The 20,671-nt window shown below is 39.2% G+C and overlaps 1 protein-coding gene across 1 annotated transcript in view; it reads right to left on the bottom strand.

Annotated features, from left to right (window-relative positions):
* CNTNAP5 (contactin associated protein family member 5) overlaps positions 1-20,671 on the bottom strand; it is a 1,040,042-nt gene that overhangs the window by 568,497 nt on the left and 450,874 nt on the right. Inside the window, exon 4 of the mRNA XM_024981085.2 lies at positions 18,428-18,575. Coding sequence (XP_024836853.1) covers positions 18,428-18,575 — 148 coding nt within the window. The remainder of the gene's footprint in view (positions 1-18,427; positions 18,576-20,671) is intronic.

The raw sequence follows: 20,671 nt of genomic DNA, 5'->3' as shown, positions 1-20,671 counted from the left end.
AATAGAAGCAAGTCTTTTCTGTGGAAAGAAGGTAACCGTAGATAAAAAATGATGGTGGTAATTTTCAATGAGGGAATCCTGACAGATCGTTATACCTTATCAGAATTTATAATGCTTTTTAAAATTAATTAGTGTTCCTTTTTTTTAAAAAAAAGTAATTAAAATAGAAGTCCCCAGACAGAAGTCCGTTTAGCCTGAAGTCTCCAGATGGTCTGATGGAAGTGTTGGAACATTTTGGGACCTGGTATATAAAAATGTTTACTTCCTTCTTTAAGGTACAGGAGGGATGTGGCCCTGAATAAGGAGGAAAAGGTAAAATAGGGAAAGTTTGATAACTAGCTTACATGTCAAACAAGGGCAATGATGAACACAGCTAACACTCTGAAAGTTTATTGTATGCCAAGTACTATTTCAAACAATTTGCATAAATGAAATGAGCACTATTATTATACTTTTCCTCATAGAAAAATAAACTCTGTTCATAGAGGACCCAAGATTGCCCAAGATAAAAACAAGGGTAATAAAGCTAGGTTCAGATCTCTGGTGGTTTTAGTGTAGAACCCATTCTTTCATTATTACCATAGTAATATTAAATTTATTTGCTTGATACTGAAAGTCCTTAAGATTAACAACCACAGACACAAATATGACAATGCTGACTAAAATGAACTGACTCTCAGGATTAGAAGAGGATTTTGAGATAAGTTTTAAATTCTGGCTCCACATAACACTTATCTAGGAACAGAAAATAAAATGCTTATGCTGGGGCCGTTACAGTAATTATGGTTTAATGGACTATGGCCAGAGTTGGTATTTATAATTATATGTTCCCAGGTAATGATTTCTTATGCAGAGTAAGGCTTGAGAACACAGCTCAAAGATCAGGGAGTATTAGCCCAGGAGCTTTTGGACTGGGCAACAGCTAAACTTTGTCCTTCAACATTGTAACAACAATATGCTCAGGAATTGTAGGGTGCTCACTTTGGTCTGGTAAATAACACAATATTATGGACATTAGAAAATTGAATATATTTTCCCTTTAACAGAAGTTTGCCATATCATATGACCAAATACTTCCAGACACAGTGTGGAAAGTGCAAGGCGATAGGATTGGTACAAATTGTACCACTTTGGGGAAGTTTTTCATTCAACAATTTAATTGCCTTAAATGAAATTGGTCTCATTCTATGTTGAGAATAATGTATCTAAGTAGCTGTGGTCCTTAACTTTGTGGAGCCCATAAACTGGTAGATGAGACAGGTAATTTACAAGGAAAGGCACATGTTAGTATCTATTAGATATCTATTTATGTGTCTATCTAATGCCCTTCTCCTTCTCTCTTCCAAGATATAGACAGATATTCTATAGCTAGATCGTGATTGCTATACACTGAAAGTCTATATTCTCCTAAAATTCATAAATTCACATATTGAAACCTAATCCACACTGAGACAGTATTTGGAGGAGAGGTCTTTGGGAGGAGACTAGGTCATGAGGCTGGAGTCCTCATGAATGAGGTTAGTGTCCTTATCAAAGAGACCCAGAGAGTTCCCTCATCCCTTTTATGAGGTGAGGACTGGTAATAAAATGACCATCTATGAACCAAGAAGTGAGCCCTTACCAGACACATCATTTGCTGTGCCTTCCTCTTGGACTTTCCAACCTCCAGAACTGTAAGAAATAGGTTTTCTTTTGTTGAAGAGTCATTTAGTACATGGTGTTCTGTTCAAATAGACTAAGACACTGATCAATGCTTTGAAAGAAAATAATGATATGATTTAAGATAGAAAAATGTGAGTAATATTATTTAAATTGGGAACCAATGGCCAGGTATCTGAGAAGATGATAATAAAGCTGAGACTGATTAAGAGATGAACTGAAGAAGTTAAAGGGAAGGGGGAGCATTTCAGGTAGAGGGAGGACAGAAGGCCAATATGTAGTGTCTGAGCCCAGAGAGTGAAGGGATATTGCTGGACAGTAAGGCCATTGAAACACGCAGGGGCCAGGCCCTACAGTCCAGTTCTTTCTGCACAGGGCTTTGGTTTGTTCCTAAGTCAGGCAGAAGCAATTGAAAGGTTTCCAGCAGGAAGTGACTCAGCTCTGTATTTTATGATGATCCTGCTGGCTGTCACAGAGATGATGGACCAAAAGAAAAGAGGAGTAAAAACAGGATGCTGAGTTAAAAATTCAGGTGATAGAAGATGTAACTGAACTAAGCTTGCAGCTGTGATGACAAAAAGAAATGGATTTATTTGGGATGATTTTTGGATATAATACTGATAGAACTTGCTATTGAATTTGCTGTGGGGGAGTAAGAAAAAGAAAAGATTTCAGTAAAGATTCTGAGGTCCGGTTTGGGTGAGTGGTGTATTTATTGAGATGGGAAAGACCATAAGAAGATACTGAGTGTGGTCAGAGTTGATTAAGAGTTCCCTTTGGGATGTGTTCAATTGGAGCTGTTTATGACATAATCAAATTGAGATATCAATCAAGCAAATGAATATATATTTTTAGAGCTCAGAAGAAATATTTGGCTTAGGATGCAAATTGCCTAATTTATCTAAAGTCAGTTCACCTTTACAAAATTCAGTTTTCCTTTCTACATACTTAGGAATAGTAACTATTATTTAAGAAGATTGTGTGAGCTTTGGCGTGTGTGTTGGACCACACTGAACCTCTTAAATGACAGTGGTAGAGGAGGATGTTAATGGTGATGCTAGTGGCATTTCTAATGGCAATTGTTGATTTAATCATGAAATATTCCACACCAATAGGGAAGATAGTAGCTCTCTCTCCCAGGAAAAGTCACCATGAATCACAACTAAGAATGATTCTCCTCATTTTCCCATCTATTCTTCTTACATAGACTCTATAAAAGATGATATATTTTAGACAATTCTACATTAATATCTTTGTTTCACACGTGCATCTTTATATCACCAACTCAACAATGTAGAAGGACCCATGTACTTTATTCACTTGGTTCATTGGCAAGAATGTGCTTGCCCAAAGATTAATTAATCTGAAAAATGGTCAGAGAGAGAAAACACAAAAGCTTAAAAACCAGATACCCTCATTGATAACAGAGGTGACAAAGGGAAAAATGATAATGGAGGAGGTATTCAGTAATTCTTAGAGCAATATAACCTAGCAAGCTAGGCTGCTATATATGTATACATGGAAACATGGCATAGCCAGAATCAACTTGACAGACAGCAAGAGGGCATAACTTGTTCAAAATAACTATTTATAAAGACGTGAAAATTATCCTCTTGGTTCATCATGGATTTACTTAATCTATGAAATGATTTAGAAGTAGTAATCATAATTGGGACTTCACTGGTGGCTCAGATAGTGAAGAATCTGCCTGCAATGCAGGAGATCTGGGTTCAATCCCTGAGTCAGGAAGATCCCCTGAAAAGAGAATGGCTACCCACTCCAGTATTCTTGCCTGCAGAATTCCAGGGACAGGGGAGCATGGTAGGTTATAATCTATGAGATCACAAAGAGTCAGACACAACTGAGCAACTAACACACATAAACACAATCATAATAGGGTACAAGTCACACAAAGAACATAATCAATCTCATTTCAATATTGACTATCTGGTAATGTCCACCTGTAGAGTAATCTCTTAGGTTGTTGGAAAAAGGTATTTGATATAACCAGTATGTTCTCTTGTCAAAACTCTGTTAGCCTTTGCTCTGCTTCATTTTGTACTTCAAGGTCAAACGTGCCTTTGAGCACATTTGAGTACCTAACAATTCCAGGTAGCTCTTAACTTCCTACTTTCATATTACAATCCTCTATGATGAAAAGGACACCTTTCTTTGATGTTAGTTCTAAAAGGTATTATAGGTCTTCACAGAACCAGTCAGGTTCAGCTCCTTTGGCATCAATGGTGGGGGCATAGACATATTATTCTGATATTGAATGGTTTGCCTTGGAAAAGAACCAAGAACATTCTGTCATTTTTGAGATTGTATTGAAGTGCTGCATTGTGGACTCTTCAGTTGACTATGAGGGTCAACTCTTGCCCCCAGTAGTAATGGTCATCTGAATTAAATTTGCCATCCTTGTCCATTTTAGTTAACCTATTTCTAAGATGTTGATGTTCACTCTTGCCATTTCCTCCTTGACCACGTACAATTTACCTTCATTCATGGATCTTACATTCCAGGTTTCTATGTAATATTGTTCCTTACAACATCAGGCTTTACTTTTACCACAAGACACACCCACAGCTGAGCACTGTTCCTGCCTTGGCATAGCCAAATCTCACTCATACTTGAGTTATTAACAATTGCCCTTCCCTCTTCCCCAGTAGAATACTGGACACATTCCAACCTGGGGGGTTCATCTTCTGGCATCATACATTTTTGCCTTTTCATACTGTTCATGGGGTTTTTTCAGGCAAGAATACTGGAGTGGACCATTTCCTTCTTCAGTGGACCACGTTTTGTCAGAACTCTTCACTGTGATTCATCTGTCTTGGGTGGCCCTGTATGGCGTGGTTCACAGCTTCATTAAATAACCCAAGCCCTTTGCCACAAGGCTGTGATCCAAAAACACAAGAGATGACCCTCCACATGGTCATAACCAGATGGTCAATACTGAAATAAGACTGATTATGTTCTTTACAACCAAAGGTGGAGAAGCTCTCTCTGGAGAAGCCAGTAAAATAAGACCAAGAGCTGACTGTGGCTTGGATCATGAGCTCCTTATTGAAAAATTCAGGCTTAAATTGAAGAAAGTATGGAAACCCACTGGGCCATTCAGGTATGAACTAAATCAAATCCCTTTTGATTATACAGTGGAGATAAAGAATAGGTTCAAGGGATTTGATCTGGTAGAAAGAGTGCCTGAAGAACTATGGAAGGACATTCATAGCATTATACAGGAATCAGTGACCAAAACCATCCCAAAGAAAAATAAATTTAAGAAGGGATAGTGGGTATCTGAGGAGGCTTTACAAATAGCAAAGTAAAGAGAAGCAAAAGCAAGGTAGAAAGGGAAAGATATATCCAACTGAATTCAGAGCTCCCGAGAATAGCAAGGTGAGATAAGAAAGCTTTCTTAAATGAACGATGCAAAAAAAATAGAGGAAACAATAGAATGGGAAAGACTAGAGATCTCTTCAAGAAAATCATAGCTATCAAGTAAAGATTCATTCAAGAATGGGCATAATAAAGGACAGATATGGAAAAGATCTAACAGAAGCAGAAGAGATTAAGAAAAGGTGGCAAGAAAACACAGAAGAACTGTTCAAAAAGGTCCTAATGACCCAGATAACCATGATGGTGTGGTCACTCACCTAGAGCCGGACATCCTGGAATGTGAAGTCAGTGGGCATTAGGAAGCATTACTATGAACAAAGCTAGCTGAAATGAAAGAATTCCAGCTATTTAAAATACTAAAAGATGATGGTGTTAAAGCACTCAATATATCAGCAAATTTGGAAAACTCAGCAGTGTCTAGAGGACTGTAAAAGGTCAGTTTTCATTCCAATCCCAAAGAAGAGCAATGCCAAAAAATATTCAAAATACCATACAATTGTACTAATTTCACATGCTAACGAGGATATGCTCAAAGTCCTTCAAGCTAGGCTTTAGCAGTATGTGACTCGAGAACAAGGTGGGTTTAGAAAAGGCAGAAGAACTAGAGATAAAATTGCCAACATTTGATGAATCATAGAGAAAGCAAAGGAATTCCAGAAAAACATCTGCTTCTGCTTCACTGGCTATGCTAAAGCCTTTGACTGTGTGGATCACAGCGCATTGTGGAAAATTATAAAAGAGATGGGAGTACTAGATCACCTTAGCTGTCTCCAGAGAAACCTGTATAAAGATAAATAAGCAATAGCTAGAACTGGACATGGAAAAACTGACTGCTTCAAAATTAAGAAAGGAGTACAGCAAGGCTATATATTGTCACCTTGTTTATTTAACTTCTATGCAGAGTACATCATACAAAATGCTTGGCTGGATGACTCACAAGCTGGAATCAAGATTGCTAGGAGAAATATCAACAAACTCAGATATGCAGATGATACCACTCTATTGGCAGGAAGTGAGGAAGAACTAAATAGCTTCTTAATGACGTGAAAGAGGAGAGTGAAAAAGCTGGCTTGAAACTCACCATTCAAAAAACTAAGATCATGGCATCCAGTACCATCACTTCATGTCAAATAGAAGGGGAAAATATGGAAGCGGTGACAGATTTTCTGTTCTTGGGCTCCAAAATCACTGCAGATGGTGACTGCAATCATGAAATTAAACGATGCTTGGTGTAAGAAAAGCTATTACTAACCTAGATAGCATATTAAATAGCAGAAACAACACTTTGCCAGCAAAGGTCTGTATAGTGAAAGCTATGATTTTTTCCAGTAGCCAAGTATGATATGAGATTGGATCATAAAGAAGGCTGAGTGCTAAAGAACTAGTGCTTTCAAACTGTGGTGCTGGTGAAGACCCTTGAGAATCCCTTGGACAACAAGGAGATCAAACCAGTCAATCCTAAATGAAATCAACCCTGAATATTCATTGGAAGGATTGTTACTGAAACTGAAGCTCCAGTACTTTCGCCACTTGATGCGAAGAGCCAACCTATTGGAAAAGGCCCTGGTGCTAGGAAAGATTGAAGGCAAAATGAGAAGAGGCTGGCAGAGGATGTGATGGTTAGATACCATCACCAACTCATTGGACATGAATGACAGCAAACTTATCTGGGCTTCTCTGATGACTCAGCAGGTGAAGAATCTGCCTGCAATGTAGGTGACACAGGAGATGTAAGCTCTACCCCTGGCTCAGGAAGATCCCCTGGAGGAGGAAATGGCAACCCATTCCAGTATTCTTGCCTGAAAAATCCCATGAACAGAGGAGCTTCACAGGCTATGGTCCAAAGGGTTGCAAAGAGATGGACACAACTAAGCACACACACACACACACACACACACACACACACAGGGAGGTAGTGGAGGACAGAGAAGCTGGTCATGTTACAGTCAATGGGGTTGCAAAGAGTTGGTTAGGACTTAGTAACTGAACAGTATCGACCACAAATTATAACGGGGAAGACTTGTGTTTTGGTCTTTGTAGGGTGACCACATTACCCTACTCTTGAACATAGAGATTCTGGAAGTTGCAGGGAAGTGAGATCCCAGAGACCATGAGAAAGGAAGTGAAAGCAAGAGCAGACAGAGATATGAATCTGAGGTGGCCCCTGCCTGGTAGAGAATATGATTAATGTTTCTGAAAAATGCAGCATGTAGTGGCAATTAAAGGAATGTCCTCTATGGATCTATAGCCATATTAATACTAGTTGTCACTTACTGAGCACCGACACTTTGCTAGATACTCTGCTCCATGCTTGTTGCACCCGAACTCAAAAATGATATAGTCAGCCTTAAAGTAATTACCATTGTCACTTACAGATGAGAAACAGAGGCTCAAAGAAGTCAAGAGTGTTTGCTGGAATTTTCATCTTTTGAAGAGTAGACCATGCATTCAACTGTTCATATCTGAACACACAAAAGGAATCTGTTGCTCTGAATGTCATTGTGACCATAGCAAAAAGATGGCCCTGGGACCTGGAAGCAAAGGGAAACTTGGGAATGTGGGACCCTTGTCCTGTCATTTATGAAGGGAATGAAGACAATTAAAAAGCAAAGATTTTAATGACATAAATACTTAGGAAAAATACAGACATGCTATTCCTTCTAGAGTTTTAAAAGCAGAATACACCAGAAGGGGCTGAGGAGGCTTCAAAGACCTTCAGTTGAAGAACTGCAACCATGATATTCTCAATTATTCAATAAGAAAAAAGTGATGTAATAAAGAAACCCATGTATAAGGAAGATTCTAATAAGCTTATAATCTTAAGTGCCTATAAAATACATAGAAGAGAAAGGAGAACCCATTAAAAAAGGGTACTATAATTAAAAAATAAATTAAAAAATCTTTAAAAATAAGTAAGGATGGTTAGGCTTTTGAGCCAAAATATTAAATATCCAGGGAGCATATAGCAGTTGTCAGGCACTGATCTGGGTCTCAGATAGCAGAGTTAGGTCATGATTCCAACCTTGTCTCTAAAGAGACTAGTTATTAGTCAAGGAAACACCAGGCAATTTTAATTTAATAAGATAAGACCCAGAATTGAAGCTCATAAAATGTGGCTACATGATAGAGTCTGGGAGTCAGAAAGCAGGTGACATTTGATCTAGGTGGTGAATGGCTACCAGGAGTCATTCTAGCAAAGGAGAATAAGAATATTTCAGAAAAAAAGTAGCAGCTTTGTCCAGCAAGCCTAGTATATCCACAGAAAACTCTAATTAAAAAAGATACATGCACTCCTATATTCACAGTGAAAATGAAAGTCACTCAGTCATGTCTGACTCTTTGTGACCCCATGAACTAAACAGGCAATGGAATTCTCCAGGCCAGAATACTGGAATGGGTAGCCTCTCTCTTCTCCAGGGGATCTTCCCATCCCAGGGATCGAACCCAGGTCTCCCGCCTTGCAAGTGGATTCTTAATCAGCTGAGCCACCAGGGAAGCCCAAGAATACTGGAGTGGGTAGCCTATCCCCTCTCCAGCGGATCTTCCCGACCCAGCAATTGAACTGTGGTCTCCTGCACTGCAGGGGGACTCTTTACCAACTAAGTTATCGGGGAAGCCCACTATGTTCATAGCAACACTATTTACAATAGCCAGAATATGAAGCAACCTAAACATTCATCCACAGATAAGTAGATAAAGAAGATGTGGTACATATATACAATGAAATATTACTCACCTATAAAAAAGAATGAAATAATACCATTTACAGCAACATTGATGAACCTAAAGATTATGATACTAAGTGAAGATGTCAAATAGAGAAAGTCAAATATCATAATATCACTTACATATGGAATTTAAAGATTATACAAATAAACTTATTTACTTAACAAAAAATTTATATCATTTATTTTTAGATTCTATACATAAGTGATATCAAATAAACCTATTTACAAGACAGAAATGGGCTTCCCTCATGGCTCTGTGATAAAGAATCTGCCTGCCAATGCAGGAGATGCAGATTTGATCCCTGGGTTGGGAAGATCCCCTGGAAAAGGAAATGGCAACCCACTCCAGTACTTTTGTTTAGGAAATCCCATGGGCAGAGGCGCCTGATGGGCTATGTAGTCCATGGGGTTGCAAAAGAGTCAGAAATGACTTATCAACTAAACGTCAACACCAACAACAACAAAAAAATAGACTCAACAGACATAGAAAACAAACGTATGGTTACCAAAGGGGAAAGAGAGGATAAATTAGGAATTTGGGGATTAATATATACATGCTATTATATATAAAATAGATAAACAGCAAAGCCCTACTGTATAGCACAGGGAGCTTTACTCAATATCTTGGAATAACTTATAAAGAAAAAGAAGCTTAAAAAGAATATATGTGTGTGTATGTGTGTGTGTGTGTGTGTGTGTGTGTGTGTTTATAGCTGAATCACTTTGCTCTATACCTGAAGTAACACAACACTGCAGACCAACCATACTTCAATAAAATTTTTTAAAATAAATAAAAAATAAAAACATAGAATCAGGTGAGAAGCTCACAGTCTGTGCCGGGAACTATACATGTGTACTTAGTGGAAGCTGAGTAAAGGAAATGCAGCAAATCAGAGGGGAGTGCCATATGAAAGCACTTGAGAAGCATGGAGTTTCCTAAAGACTGTGAGTAGTGCTTGAAAGGAGCAAGTCAATACTCATTTCAGGAAGGTCTTGGTGAGGGAGATCATCAGAGAAGCTCCTGAAATAGCAAGTGAAGAAAGATGGGGGGCCATTTTGCAAGTGATAAGCAAGCTGGGCACAGGGCATCTAGTGATTGGGACCCAGAAAAGAAATCTTAAGGCGTGGGATGTTTGCCAGAAGAAGACAAACAAAACAAATGTAAAAAAAGAGAGGCTATATGTATGTGTACAACTGATTCATTTTGCTGTACACCTGAAATGAATATAACATTGTAAATCAACCATAGTCCAACACATTTAAAAAAAAAAAATCCCATTTGGGGCAGACTCTGTCATGCTGACAGATGACTGAAAGACAGACTCCTCAGTTCCCAGTCTGATGTGATTCTCCAATTGGAGAACGTTTTCCAATTTGGAAAGCAGAGACTTTCTCAGGGAGGCATTGTAGGCTGAGACATTAGAAAAGAGGAAGGGCTCTCCCTTATTATTAACACCTTTCCTCCTGCAGGCCCGATGAAGTCTATTTTCTTTCTAAAAGAAGGTATAGACAACATGGGAAATGTAAGAGAAGAAAGAGGCAAACGTCTACACTGCACACTGCCTTTCTGTGACTCCAGGGCATGAAATAAAGGAATATCTAGCTTTCGTCTGCTTCCCTATGCACCAGTCCTTCCTGCTGCCTGGGACTCCTTTCTGTCAAGGAAGTGACTACCAATGTTTGAGACTCAGCTGAGGCAAGAGGGTGTCTCCTAACTCTTTCTGATGCCAACAGTAACACTTGCTTCTCCTTCTGGCCTCCCTTGGCTCTGACTGCAGGCATGAAATTAAAAGATGCTTGCTCCTTGGAAGGAAAGCTATAACAAACCTAGACAGCATATTAAAAAGTGGAGACATCACTTTGCTGACAAAGGTTCATATAGTCAAAGCTATGGTTTTTCCAGTAGTCATGTATGGATGTGAGAGTTGGACCATAAAAAAGGGTGAGTGTTGAAAAATGGATGCTTTCAAATTGTGCTGGTGAAGACTCTTAAGAGTCCCTTGGACAGCAAGGAGATCATATCAGTCAATCCTAAAGGAAATCAACCCTGAATATTCATTGGATGGACTGATGCTGAAGCTGAAGCTCCAATACTTCAGCCACCTGATTCGAAGAGCTGACTCATAAGAAAAGACCCTGATGCTTGGAAAGATTGAGGGCAGGAAGAGAGGGGGCAACAGAGGATGAGATGGTTGGATAGCATATCAACTCAATGGACATGAGTTTGAGCAAACTCCGAGGGATAGTGAAGGACAGAGTAGCCTGGCATGCTGCAGTCCATGGGGTCACAGAGTTGGACACGACTTTACACACTTGTTTAATTTACACTCTTGTTACTTCATCTTTTATAAGCGACAGGTTTTGATCAATCAATAAATACTAAGAGGACCCTGTGTTTTGAACACTGTCATGGGCATAGGGGTACCTGACAGATGCATCTACTATTTTTTGGAAGTTTAGAGGCAAATAGGAAGAGACAGGAAGAAGGCAATGACACCCCACTCCAGTACTCTTGCCTGGAGAATCCCATGGGCACAGGCGCCTGGTAGGCTGAAGCCCATGGTGTCATGAAGAGTCGGACACGACTGAATGACTTCACTTTCACTTTTCACTTTCATGCATTGGAGAAGGAAATGGCAACCCACTCCAGTGTTCTTGCCTGGAGAATCCCAGGGACGGGGGGAGCCTGGTGGGCTGCCATCTATGGGGTCGCACAGAGTTGGACACGACTGAAGTGACTTAACAGCAGTAGCAGGAACAGACAGATGTTAAAAAAAAAGTACACAAATAGTTTATGAAATACAATCATAAAGAATGCTCCAAAGGAAACATACAGGACTTAAGCCCAGTGGGGTTTTCACTGATGGTTCAGTGGTTAAGATTTTGTGCCTTCACTGTAGGGTCCACATTGGTCAGAGAACTAAGACCCCACATGACATGCAGTGTGGCCAAAAAAATTTTTTTAATTAAAAAAAAAATGAAGTCCAGAAAAGGTCTTATCTTCCTCAAAACCCAAGAGCTTTGTATGATTTGTGGTAGAGCTTAAGTGTTAAGTGAACATTGTCAATTGAATAAATAGATGATCGACTTAATGAATTCCAAAATGGTAAAACTTTATATTAAGAAATTATTAAACTGTAAGATTTCTACCAACCTTTAGCAACACACTCAAATGGAATTTTGAGAAAAAGATTTATGAAACAAACAAACAAAAAATCAATTCCATAGAAACTACAGTAGGCATATTCATAGCAAGAAATTTCGGAATAATAACATGGTGGCCCATGCTGAGATAATAAGACTGAACTGAGATATATATTTATTGGATACTGATTTGTGTCTAATGCATGCTGGGACTTAATAGGCAAAGTGCCTGCCCTCATGGGACTTATATTTGGTGCAGGGTCTTGAAAAGCAAATAACCAACAAGCCAGAATAAACAGACAAGATTCTGGTTTGTGCAAGGCACCAGGAAGAAAATAAAATCATGTTGTATAACCATGGGTTAATGTTTGGTGCAGAGAAATTAGTACAGGTGACTTTGAAGAGGCGATTAGAGAGGCTAAGTGGTGATATTAGAATCACATTGATTGAAGGAGATGACCATGTAAACCCTGTGAAAACTGTTCTGTGCCTAGGGAACAGAAAGTGAGAAGATCTTTAGGTAAGAAAAACCTGGTGTATTTCAGGAATAGGAAGAAAGCCTGCATGGATGGAAAGAAGGAAAAGGAAGTGAAAGGGGTAGGCATGGGACACTCAATGAGGACTTTTAAATGCCAGTCAAGTGCTTCAATTTTAAATGAAGCAGGCAGTACAATGATATACTTTTATTTCTTGTTGATAAAGATCACTTTGGCTACTGCATGAAAAACAGGTTTATGGAAATCCTGGCAGGAGCAGGAACTGCAGGTAGGAGTCTATCTGAATGCTCTGGGTGAGACTGGAGGAGGCTGTTACTCAAGGAAGTAGGATAAGTACATGAATTTAAGATATGTCTTGGTGGATGGAACCAGGGGGTGTTTCTATGAACTGTGTAGATGAGGATCAAGGAGTAGAGATTCTGAAAAAGGAGAAATTGAGGCTGCTTCCTAGGTTTCTGTTCTAGCAAATGACTGAATAATTCCATTTGTTAAGACAGGAGATGTGAAACAGCAAGTTGTTGAGAGAATGGTAATCAAGAATTCTGGTTTTGCTGTAATAAACTTGAGAGACGTACTAGAATTTCAGGAAGAGATGGCAAGTTTATTGCATATATAATTCCAGGGGTCAGTCTAAGAGATACATATGTGGAGGTGATCAACATCTAAATGGTATTTAAATTCATGGAACCCTATAAATTTAGCTGGGCATTGGTGGAGAAAATTATAATTCGAAAAGATTCATGCACCCTAATGTCCATAGCAGCACTATTTATAATAACCAAGACGTGGAGCAACCTAAATGTCCATTAACAGAGGAACAAACAAGGAAGATGTGGTAGATATATACAGTGAAATATTACTCAACCATAACAAGAATGAAATAATGCCATCTGCAGCAACATGGATGGCCTTAGATAAGCCAGAGAAAGACAAATATCATATGATATCAACTATATCTGGATTTTTTTTAAAAAGATGCAAATGAACTTAATTACAAAACAGAAATAGACCCACAGAAATAGAAAAAATAAAAAATCATGGATACCCCAAGGGGAAAAGGGAGGGAGGGATGAATTAGGACTTTGGGATTAACAAATACATACTGCTATGTAGATGACACCACCCTTATGGCAGAAAGTGAAGAGGAACTAAAAAGCCTCTTGATGAAAGTGAAAGAGGAGAGTGAAAAAGTTGGCTTAAAGCTCAACATTCAGAAAACTAAGATCATGGCATCCGGTCCCATCACTTTATAGCGAATAGATGGGGAAACAGTGAAAACAGTGGCTGACTTTATTTTTCTGGGCTCCAAAATCACTGTAGATGGTGATTGCACCCCTGAAATTAAAAGACGCCTACTCCTTGGAAGGAAAGTTATGACCAACCTAGACAGCATATTAAAAAGCAGAGACATTACTTTGTCAACAAAGGTCCATCTAGTCAAGGCTATGGTTTTTCCAGTGGTCATGTATGGATGTGAGAGTTGGACTATCAGGAAAGCTAAGCACCAAAGAATTGATGCTTTTCAACTGTGGTGTTGGAGAAGACTCCTGAGAGCCCTTTGGACTGCAAGGAGATCCAACCAGTCCATCCTAAAGGAGATCAGTCCTTCGTGTTCATTGGAAGGACTGATGTTGAAACTGAAACTCCAATACTTTGGTCACCTGATGCGAAGAATTGACTCATTGGAAAAGACCCTGATGCTGGGAAAGATTGAGGTAGGGAGGAGAAGGGGACGACAGAGGATGAGATGGTTGGATGTCATCATTGACTCAATGGACATGGGTTTGGGTAGACTCTGGGAGTTGGTGATAGACAGGGAGGCCTGGTGTGCATGGGGTCGCAAAGAGTCAGACACAACTGAATGACTGAACTGAACTGAACGGAAAAATTCAGTTCTGTCCTAAAACTTCTCAACTGACTGAATCAGGCCCATAGATTATCAAGCATAGCTCCTCTAGTTAAGGGCAAATGATGTCAATGATAAACTCATCACAGAAACACCTGGACTGGTGTCTAGTTGAATCACTGTGGCCTGAAACCTACCAAGTTGACACATGAAACTGACCACTATGTGCCTCGAGATGTAGTCAGTAACTAAAGACAAGTTTTGGGGAGAAGCCATTTTGCCCAGAACGTGGGAGAGGAGAAGGATAGATAGATAAATAGAGCCATTGGGCTTTTGTAGTTGTTTTGTTTTATGACTTATGCAGCAAAGTTTTATGTTTATAAGAATGAACCAGTAAAAAAGGGATAAGATGATGTTGAAAGGGAATTTTTGATCCAGAGGACATGCTGAGATTTTGGTTTTATAGACTAAGAGTCAGATGTGTGTTCTTTTTTCCCAAAGGATAAAGCACCAAAGCCCCAGGACTAGTGATGGAAGATTACAGAGTGCCAGCTGGAGGATCATCCCAGACAAGGGCATTCTCCATCCAAAAGCTGCCTAAGGGGGTGCAACTTCCCACCACTCACACTGTGTACCTGAAGGTAATTTTTCTCCTTACAGCAGGGATCCCCAACCTCCCGCCCACAGACCTGTACCTCCTGTCAGATCAGTAGCAGCATTAGATTAGACACAAAGTACACAAAAGTGCTGTGTAAGGGAGGGAACTTAAAGCCGGTGTTCTGTGACAACCTAGAGGGGTTGGAAGGAGGTTTAAGAGGGAGGGGGCATGTGTATGTCTGTGGCTGATTCATGTTAACGTTTGGCAGAAACCACACAAAATTGTGAAGTAATTATCCTTCAATTAAAAATACAATTTTAAAAAATTCGGGTCAATAATTGAAAAAAAAAAAGCAATCTGCTTGAATCATCTTGAAACCATTCCCCCAGCTCTCTTTTGTGGACAAATTGTCTTCCACAAAACTGGTCCTTAGCGCTAAAAAGGTTGGAGATCACTGCCTTAGAGGATGTACTTACAAGATGCAGAGTTTTCCTGGAGAAGATTCCTTGGAAAGGAATCTTGGTAGAATGAGACTATCACAAAGTCAGGAGCTCTTTTCTTGGTCAAGATCTGGGCTTTAGCCAAGATGAGAACCTTAATGTGGACACGTTTGTTTTTTTTGGTTTTTTTTTCAGTTTATTTGTTTTATTGGAGGCTAATTACAATATTGTAGTGGTTTTTGCCATACATTGACATGAATCAGCCATGGGTGTACATATATTCCCCATACTGATCCCCTCTTCCACCTCCCTCCCCATCTTATCCCCTGGGTCATCCCAGTGCACCAGCCCTGAGCACCCTGTCTCATGCATCGAACCTGGACTGGTGATTCGTTTCACATATGATAATATACATGTTTCAGTGCCATTCTCCCAAATCATCCGACCCTTGCCCTCTCCCACAGAGTCCAAAAGACTGTTCTATACATCTGTGTCTCTTTTGCTGTCTCGCATACAGGGTTATCATTACCATCTTTCTAAATTCCATATATATGCGTTAGTATACTGTATTGGTGTTTTTCTTTCTGACTCATTTCACTCTGTATAATAGGCTCCAGTTTCATCCACCTCATTAGAACTGATTCAAATGTATTCTTTTTAATGGCAGAGTAATATCCCATTGTGTATATGTACCACGGCTTTCTTATCCATTCATCTGCTGATGGGCATCTAGGTTGCTTCCATGTCCTGGCTATTATAAACAGTGCTGTGATGAAGATTGGGGTACACATGCCTCTTTCAATTCTGGTTTCCTCGATGTGTATGCCTAGCAGTGGGATTGCTGGGTCATAAGGCAGTTCTATTTCCAGTTTTTTAAGGAATCTCCATGCTGCTGTTCTCCATAGTGGCTGTACTAGTTTGTATTCCCACCAACAGTGTAAGAGGGTTCCCTTTTCTCCACACCCTCTCCAGCATTTATTGCTTGTAGACTTTTGGATAGCAGACATTCTGACCGGCGTGAGATGGTACCTCATTGTGATTTTGATTTGCATTTCTATGATAATGAGTGAAGTTGAGCATCTTTTCATGTGTTTGTTAGCCATCTGTATGTCTTTTTGGAGAAATGTCTGTTTGGTCCTTTGGCCCATTTTTTGATTGGGTAGTTTATTTTTCTGGAATTGAGCTGCGGGAATTGCTTGTATATTTTTGAGATTAATTCTTTGTCAGTCGCTTCATTTGCTATTATTTTCTCCCATTCTGAAGGCTGTCTTTCACTTTGCTTATAGTTTCCTTTGCTGGGGCACTTTTCTTAAGAGATGGTTGCCTTGCTGTCATCAGATTATCAAAGGGCCAACCACCTGAAAAGAACTGCACATGGTGCTCAAGGGTCTCTCTGTTGTTCAGTCTGTTATTTAACTTGATGCTCTGAGCCTTTTTGTACAAATATTCAGAGCAATGAACATGGAAAGTAGGGACAACTGACAAGACAGAGAAAATAAATGTACGAGGGTGTGTAAAAGAGGAATTGAATTATTGCAGCAAGATAGATGGCTGAAGTAGTAATATAAATACGCTTTTTATTTCAGCATGAATGCTTCATGTTTAACCTAAAATAAGCCTCCTAGTGTAATAGGGAAGAACAAATATGACTCCATATTAGATCTTTTGAAAATGGATTAGAGCATGTTTCTTTTACTTTAATCTTTGTATTCTATTGCTCAGAGTTAAGAATTTTGCCGATGGCCTGATACACATAGGAGAGCCCGTTCAGGGTTCTGACCTTTTAAGGGTATAACACTTTTCCATTCACATAGAGATACAAAGTTACAGAACACAGAATAATATTTGTCTTGTTGGAAATTTACAGGAACATTGTTACATGATCTATGTGGACAGCTATAAGAACAAAGGATTCTGGGACCAAGAGGTTTTCAGTAATTAAATATGCCCCTCCCTTCATTTCAGTTCAGTTCAGTTCAGTTGCTCAGTCGTGTCCGACTCTTTGTGACCCCATGAATCACAGCATGCCAGGCCTCCCTGTCCATCACCAACTCTCAGAGCTTGCTCAAACTCATGTCCATTGAGTTGGTGATGCCATCCAGCCATCTCATCTCTGTCTTCCCCTTCTCCTCCTGCCCGTAATCCCTCCCAGCATCAGAGTCTTTCCAATGAGTCAACTCTTCACATGAGATGCCCCTCCCTTACCTTGCCTTTTAAAGAGTTTTGCCAAATTCTGGGGAGTTCTGGGTTTTTGGACATGAGCAACCAGTTCTCTCACTTGTCCCTGCAATAAATATTTCTCTCCAAACTCTGATGTTTCTATTTGGCCTCATTGTGTATTGGGTACACAAACTTGCATTTCGTAATACTAGTTGTGACAACTGTTATCAAAGAAGAGGTAAAATGGGAATCTGGAGGCCCCAGAGATCCTGGGTTAGGAAACATCCATGTTCTCACCCTAGATGTCTATACTTTTTGATAGAAAGGCTGGAGTTCAAGGCAGCTTCTCCTTGATTTAACAGTTTTTTGGAGCATCTGTTTTAAGCACATTCTTTCTAAAAGTGCTTGTTCAAGATAAAGGCAATCTTTTCACAGTTCTAGAGTCAGCTAGAGTTCTCCCTATGTTTGTGACCTTATTTATCTGCAAAATGGAGCTCTACTTTTAAATTCAGCCCAAACAATTCAGAAGAATGGAGTGTCTGCATAATTCCAAGAGAGAAACATCCCACATGTTACACTGAGTTGCAATGTTTCTTCTCTTTCCCTTCTAGAACAAGGAAGGGAAGAGTTTTATAATACTTCACCCCACTCCTGGGAAATGACTAAAATTATTTTAGTACTGCAAAGATAAGTCATAGTTCAAACTCCAAAAGTTCTTCATTTTGAACTATTTTTGTTAAAACCAATCATCTCATCTCCAAACTACTTCATCCCTAAATAAACATACTTCTACATCTGGGTTGAATTTCACATTTTCAAATATGTATATGTCATTAAACTATAGAAATGACTTTAAAATGATTGAGATTGTATTCTCAGTGTCAACAACCTGATACAGTATGGATAATGCCACATGCAAACACACACCAGTGCTGATAATTTGTGTGGGTACTTACTATAGGAGCATCCGTAGACTTCAACCCTCATGCCAATCTTTCCGCTTGGATTCCACTCCAGGGGGACAAAGCGAATGAACCGGGCTCTCACAGAATGCAGTAACTTGTGGTGCATCACACTGTCAGCATTCATGTTTCCTGCAAATGTCTGTGGGAAGAAATGGAAGCCAGGTGAGGTCTGTGACACCATGGCAGCACTGTCACCTGAGCTTAAGGACCATGAATGGAAATCCAGCCATGACATTCCATAAAGTCTTACAAAGAAAATCCTCAACATCTCAGATCTTCCAAATGAAATCTGACTCTGGTGAAAATTCTGCATTATGTGTTTTTTATATATATATATATATATATAGAGAGAGAGAGAGAGAGAGAGAGAGAGAGCTGCTGTACATTATTCTTTAAAAAACTCCTTCCCCAAGATTTCATAAGTATGTAAATCCTAGTAAGTCACAAGGCATGACACACAAAAGCTGTACTAAGCAAATAATGAAGTTCTGATATTCCTAACACTGATAATTACTGTGGTATGGAAGATAACTGAAAAATCTCTTCATGGAACAAAAGGCTTTTATAGAAGCAATTGTTACCATTAATTGAAGCCAATCACTAAGCAAAGACTTTTTCATGATCATTATTACTATTTTATAGATTAAAAAGAAATCTGAAGCCTAGAGAGAGAAAAAAGAGGATGAAAAATATCTTTAAATCATCTAAGTGGTTAGTAATTAGTCTATGGTTCAATTTCAGAGTTGTCCTATTCCAAAGCATATAGCTTTTCTACAGCCACTGACTTTTCAACTATTCCACTGTCAGTTGCTCCACTAGGGAGAACAGGAGTCTCTGGTTTTTATGTAATTGATATTCATTCTTCCTTGTGAAGGTTAAGCAAAGGAACACACATCATGGGAGATATTTGGTACACTAAAATTATGCCTCCTAGCCTTCATTTGGATGAATGATTTCTGGGGTAGAAATTTTCTACAGATGGAATCCAAAGTCTCCTACCTAATCTTTTTTCCCCCACTGGGGTAAAATATGAATAACATAAAATTTGCCATTTTAACCATTTTCAAGTGTATATTTCAGTGGCTTAAAGTGCAATCACATTATTATGCAACCATCACCCCTATCCATCCCCAGAACTTTCTCTTCATCCCGATTGTACGTTATCTTTAAGGTAGGATGTCAGGTGGCACACTGATTAGTTTGCTTCATTATGAATCATCACCAGTCTTCTTTTCCAACTCAAGTATTCATGGGTAAAGCCTTCATGCTAATGTTCTATCAACACCAACCAAACCATTGGTTTCTCAAATGGCCAAAGAGAATACCAAGTAAAAGGATTTTACGTATGTAATGGAATCCGTTTCAATGATTTGAATCTTAACTTTGACTGTATTCTCATAACATCTGTGAATCTCGGGTAATTTGAACAATCTGACATTTCTGCTGTACACAAAACACCCACTGGCTAATAACTCTGACATTAGAAAATTAATATAGTCACTATTATACATCATAAATTGGCTTATGAAGAACAGAGAAGCTCACTTTCTACTTTGCTGCAAAACTCTGATGCAAGAGAATGATTTGGGGGAGGGGAATTCCTTGAGATTCAAATGTAGCTTTCTTCTCCACAGGTTTGTCAAAGATTTGGTCATTGTCTCAATCCAGAAAAAAAAAAAAAGGTTCTCTTCAGCAGGCTCATCTTTAGCATGTCCTGTTCCAACTTTAGCAACTGATACAGATATAAAACCTCTTCAACCTTTGCCCACCTAGGAAAGACTCTTCCCTGCAGAATGCAGTTCTTTTCAAAATTTACTTCTTTGATACATGAATTTGGGAGGTGGTTAAAGATTCTGGTTGGTTTTCACTGTTGGATGCATTGAACATATTTCATGTTTTTCTACAACCAAACTTGGCAGACTTCAATTTAGTTCTCTGGACTCCGTTAACTGTGTTTCCTACAACCCACTCCCCAAGCATGTAGAGGCTCTGTATTTTCAGCATCCCATATAGAAACTGAATTTTAAACAGGACTTTATTCATACTGAGGGTGATGGGGGAATCCTCTCCTATGTTCTAAGTGACATATAGACTGAATATACCTTAAGCATATATTGAAATCCTGGTTGTAAAATTCTAAATGAAAGGTTTATTTGGGGAGCTTGGAATCCTCAGGTGCCACATGTTCTGAAGAGGGAATCCTGGATTCGCATCCAAATGGTCAGCATCGTGGCA

Source organism: Bos taurus, chromosome 2 (assembly GCF_002263795.3).
Source record: "Bos taurus isolate L1 Dominette 01449 registration number 42190680 breed Hereford chromosome 2, ARS-UCD2.0, whole genome shotgun sequence".
In the NCBI taxonomy this organism is placed as follows: domain Eukaryota; kingdom Metazoa; phylum Chordata; class Mammalia; order Artiodactyla; family Bovidae; genus Bos; species Bos taurus.
This window is presented reverse-complemented; position numbering and strand designations above follow the sequence as displayed.